The following is a 5,632-nucleotide window of genomic DNA, read 5'->3' as shown; positions in this document are numbered from 1 at the left end:
TCTCTCCTCAATGGTCATTGTGTCAGCCTTTGCTATTACTGGAATAATGTTAACAGAGTGACTTAGGCGCTTCATAAACTCTATATCAAGCTGCCTGAGACTGGAAGATAAAACATAAAATAAGTGAGAAAAAGGCAGAGTAGAGTTACAATTGTGCTCTATTCAAACCTCAAAACTAATTAATATAATAATTTAAAATGTATTTGACCACTCACGAATGCCCAGTTGGTGAGATAAAGTAGATGCAACAGTGCACTCTAGTGTCAGGAATACGTTTCTTTCTGGTGATGTTCACTTCCTCCTTTAAAAACTTCTCAAACTGCTCATTAATATACTTGGATATTGGATCCCAGCTGAGTAAAAACAACAACAAAAAACAAAACAAAAAAATATGTATTTTATTTTTAATATTAACCAAATTACATCTATTCAAAATTAACGATAAAACATACCAGTTATCATTATTTATTTGGTCTCCAAAGCCTGGTGTGTCTACAACAGTCAGCTTCATCTTAACACCACCCTCCTCAATAACTGGAATAGGAGAATCATTATTTATATCTTTTTGAAAAATACAAAACCAAGACAAAATTAAATTTGCTTTTATTCCTTATTTCAATGCTAATCTAGTTTTTTAGGTTTTACCACTTGAGTTTAGAATTTTGGTTAAGAACACAAATATAGATACAATTTAAGAGACCTTTTTTGTCTTTGTTCAAGATTAATTTTACACATAATTCTATAGGCTATCTGAAATTAGTCTACAATCTACTGTACAGCCTATTATTGATTAAATTTAGTATTATTATTGTAGTATACATGATAAATAATAATACATGTATATCTAAACCATTTTGTTGAAAACATTTTAATGTGCCTATGTTATTACATGGTATTATTTAAAATGTGCTCCACTTACCATGAGACACTGATTTGATCTCAACAGTTTTGGGAATCTTCTCATCACGGGGCCATCCTGCACTCCTTCTGCTCACCTGAGACTTGAACAGAGTGTTGACCAGAGTGGACTTTCCCAGTCCGCTGTGACCTTGTGTGATCAAGGAGAATGCATGTGACAAACAAGGTCAAGTTTGGACTCCACAACCTGATTCACAAAACTCTTACCCACAACCATGATGTTAAAGTCAAAGCCAGTCTTCATGGTCTTCTTCCTCATTTGCTCGATGATGGTGTCAATGCCGATGTAGCCCAGCAGAGTGGATCCCCCTGAGGAGCTGTGGGTGCTGTGACCCCCATTGGGAGCTGGAGGGTGAGCTGCCCCATGGCCTGCGCTGTGCCCTATAGAGTGGGACGCACTGTGGCTGCTGCTGTGGCTGGGCCCATGACTCCCAATGAGCACTGGAATAGCACTCGGAGGAGGGACTAAAGGCCCTGTGCTCACAGCACTTGGGGGTACTGGGGGTGAGAAGGGACTGGACGGGGATGCGGCTCCCACATTTGGGGGCTTGGCTGGGACTGCAGGTTTAGGTCTGACTTCTGGTGGAACAATGTCGGACATGTCTGAAAAAAGACAAGAAACAAATCTCTGAAAATGTGGACCACGGTAGTCTTGTTTCAGTTCTAAGCAGAGATCATCTCAGGGGCTTCACTAATAAGGTCACAGTTTCTAAAAAGAGCAACATGCACTTACTCTTCAACAGTGAAGAATACTTGTTATGAGCCTCCATATAACCTGCCTGGACAAATCATGTAGGCCTACACTTAAATAGTGGTTAACATTAATGATAAGACAGCTGTACAAACACTTTCTGTAAGCATTCTTAGCACTATCATTGGATCTAATAATAGTGATAGGCCTATCTGAAATAAACTGTAGTCTTGTTACAGAACTTAACTGGGTACTATCATCATTGTATAAACCCAACGGCAGATGGTAAGAGTAACAGGCAGGAGGAGCTGGAGCCCGGGGCGGAGCACAGCCTGCTGCCAGGACCTTACTGTAGAGTCCAGTCTCGATCATGAAGCATCAAACAGGTCAGGGAAGCAGCGGCTGTCACATCCGCTTACTACACCCCGTGGTCACCGCTCAGCCCCCTCTCGGTCTGTGCCAGTCCTCAACCATCTCCTCTTTACGCTTTTGCATAAGATACACTGTGCAAGACATCAATTATAGGTTAACTAAATAGGCATTGGAGGGCTAATTACGGTGCGTTAGCAGAATCATCAAATGCGTTTTAATGTCATCGTAAAGAAAACCACAAAGGCATTCATGCTTGTCCCTTTTTGCAGAAAATATGGCATATGTAACATGTTTAGCCCTTTCGCAGCCCGCCTACCCCATTGTCCCACTCCACCCATGCTGTGTAATATGGTTCAGCGCTAGTCTTAGCTGCTCCCCGCTAAAGCTCACACTCACCAGCGCCTTTCCAGTCGATCTGCGAGACGAAGAATAATCACGGGTGAACTCAGAAAATCACGCGTGGCCCAGAATGAACGAAATAGATCCAGCATAGAGGTAATAATAAAAAGCTCGGTCATGTGATGTGTGTCTGGTACCTCTTCTTCCCTCTGGCCACGAGCCCCCCTTTTTCGTTGTCAAGACGACAAGAGGAGAGGGAGTGGGGAGATGCAGTACGCATGCGCACTAGGTTTACTTCAAAGGGACATCTTTCTGTCACTTGTTGGGCTATTTTTAGACAAAATCTTCGACAAAACTTTGGGCAGTAGTGGTTGTTGTTTCCCAGTGATTGAAACACGTACATGTTTAGCTTCACCACGTTAAAATACAGATCTCCGGCAGAAATAGGCTATATATTGAAAATGTGCATTATTACATTTGCTAAACATATAAATAGTTTACTCTCTAAACAACTCAATACCCAAGATTTCATTTGTTTGTTTTTTTCTATGTAACAATAGCCTGAATATTGAGCAAATTACAAGAGCAATCATTTTGAATTGGATTACTCACACTGTTTCTGAAATGTTGATGTGTTGTCCTTGTTCTGGTTTATTTTCTCTATGCTTTATTTGTGGTTGTTTGTGAAGTGTAGCCTCTCTGAACCTCTAGCTTTGATACACTCTGTCTCTACTGCTGTCACATCTCTCCTGAACACGCCTGGTACTGTACTGATAAGAAGCCTGCCTGAATTCCCTCTGCTATACTCTTTGACAACCCCCTTCCACCAACGCATTACTTAAAAAAGAGAGAATTCAAAGTGAAGGTGTAAAAAAAATAAACTAAATTGTAACACAATTTCTTGTAACTTGTACAAGAACCTACTCACCCTCATACACCGAACCAAGGCAGTACATGGTGACGTAAGGGTCCTCTTCTGTCACACAAACTGAGGTGCTATTGAGTGGTTTTGATAAGAGACTGTGGGATAAAGTTTCCTTATTTGGCTGTAATTGCAAGTTGTTTTCAAAACTCATGGATGAGCAGGTTTTATTCAATGGATAGTAGGCTTCTAAAGCTGGTTGCATTACATGTTGTGATTCAGTGTTTCTTAAAGGCATTCCTGAAAATCCATAAAAAGAGATGTATTTTTTATTATGCTCTGTGCCAGCTTTGTTGCTTGTATGTAAAAGGTCTTTTAGTTTGACAAAGTTAGAATCTGCTGCATAAGATTTCATTGTCTGGGGTAAACATGTCTTGAATTGATTTAATGTTTTTGCATGGTCAGTGTCTTCTCCTTGAACCTCGATGTGGCCTGACTGGCAGCTGCAATCCTTTGAAACAGTGTCTGACTGATGAAGTGTGCTCCCTATGTCCATCTGAGACAGTCCAGATCTCTCGGAAAACACACAGCTATGCAAAGTAGTTACATTGCCAGTAGATTGTACGGGCACTTTTGGGGAGGGAGTTCTTGAAGTGAAAGTATCCTTGTAATTCCTTTGTGGTTCCATATATAGTGACACTTTTGATTCAGGAGTGTCCATAAATTGGGACATTTTAGGAGACTCTAGTACTTTACAACTTTTCTGTTTGTTAGGTTTCCTTAAACTGGCATTCTGCAGATACTGAATGCACCTTCTGTGTAGGCTGGGGCTGAGATGAGGTGAGAGCCCCTCAAACATAGACTGTGATGTGCTCCCAGAAACACAAGTGGACCTAATCTCTTCAGACACAGCTCTGTCACTGGGCATGTTTTTTCTCTGTTTGATGTTTGTCTTAGGGCTCACTGGAGACTGCACACTTTTAAACTGAAGTCTGCTCTTTGCACCAGTTTTGATACCATCGAGTTTTCCTTGCAACACTGAGGAGTTCTGACATGTGGCTGGGGGATTACAAGATTGGAAAGTTTTCTTCTGACATCCTCTGCCTGTGGTTTTTAAATCTTTGTGGGTAAAAGTGAGTAACGCATCCTGGTCAAGAATGTCATTCGGTGACATTTTTGTATTAGAGAGAGAAATCGAACTTGCTTGCCTTTCAGTGAGCTGTTTGTTTTCTTGGCTCTGAGATGTTGGACTGGGTTGAAGTGTGGGCACCATAAGGCTGCCCAGATTTGCTGTCTGGAGTGAAGGAGCAGGGTCTTTAAGCTGTGTTGTTCCCAGATGCATTGTCTCAGACCCTGGCACAGGTTTCAGGTTGGTGAAGGGAACAGAGTGGTTCATATTGAGAGCAGGTGAAGAGAAGATGCTGGGTTTGGCAAAGCAGCGAGGTTTTGGTTTGATTCGTTGCGGTGTTGACGACCGTTCTTCATAACTTGTGGGCTTGCTTGGGGCTTGATTGCATACATTTCTTCTGATTGGCAAAAAAGATCTGCACCAAAAACAGAAAGCAAATATATGATAAAGATGGAGATTTTCAAACAACAAAAATCTACAACCAGAACATACCTGTCAGCGTTTGGCTCGTTTGCACAGACAAGTCCTCTCTCATCAAATGAAGGGATTTGAATAGGAGTCTTTTTGATGACAGGAGAAGACAGGGAGGCAGGTGGTGACAGCAGCGTCTTTGGCTGTCGTGTGTAGTCAGGCACTTGTGGAATCAAAGGGGTTATCTGGTCAAAAGCACTCATTCTGAAAACAGGAGATGATGAAGATAGCTGAGAAGAGACAAATATAATCAGTTTACTATATTATACTGCATTTAGAGACATAGACATCATTTATAGTCAGTGTTCTGCATACTAATTTTGAGTAACTGTGTTTTGTTTCAGTTACTTTTTAATTTGGTGGTATTCAGGAGTACAGTTACTTTTCTAATATTAAAGAAATACAGGCAGTACTTGATCGTACAATTTAGCCTTCAAACTGCACAGTATCAGTTTTGGTGAGGCATGTGGTTTTAGAGATAGGAAATGCATAAAAAAGTGAAACAAACATAAAGCTGTTTTTAATCCTATGTTGCATGTTTACACTATAATTTATAAGCAACCCTTTCTGAAAGTATTCTGAGTATTCAGAATACAGTACTCTAATTTAATCATATATTGGAATATGTTATAGTTGTGACTGACCTGCTTTGTTGTGTCCTGTAGTGACCACACTGAAGAAGTAAATTAAAATGAAATTGCTGGACTTTAACAGAGCAGTAGGAAGTGGTGGGTGGACCATGCCATTCTCTCAATTCCACTGACCACTGAGACTCAATTGTAGTACTCCCACTTTAGTCTGGCATTTTTAATCTAACTCATGGGAAAACACTCAGGGCATCCCAAAATAC

General features: G+C 40.8%; 1 protein-coding gene across 1 annotated transcript; it reads right to left on the bottom strand.

Annotated features, from left to right (window-relative positions):
- Positions 1-3: 3 nt before the first annotated feature.
- Positions 4-3,316, bottom strand: septin3 (septin 3; the record flags this gene model as incomplete). Its single annotated transcript, XM_055158471.1, has 6 exons — positions 3,249-3,316; positions 1,126-1,521; positions 920-1,048; positions 453-534; positions 216-353; positions 4-100 (listed from the first exon to the last, which is right to left on the bottom strand). Coding segments are annotated over exons 1-6 (870 nt in total), but the record flags the coding sequence as incomplete, so codon positions are not given.
- Positions 3,317-5,632: the final 2,316 nt, after the last annotated feature.

The sequence above is a fragment of the Boleophthalmus pectinirostris genome, unplaced genomic scaffold, assembly GCF_026225935.1.
Source record: "Boleophthalmus pectinirostris isolate CB_2022bp ecotype Guang Dong unplaced genomic scaffold, ASM2622593v1 HiC_scaffold_22, whole genome shotgun sequence".
In the NCBI taxonomy this organism is placed as follows: domain Eukaryota; kingdom Metazoa; phylum Chordata; class Actinopteri; order Gobiiformes; family Gobiidae; genus Boleophthalmus; species Boleophthalmus pectinirostris.
Note: the sequence above shows the minus strand (reverse complement) of the source record. Positions and strands in the feature narration are given on the sequence as shown.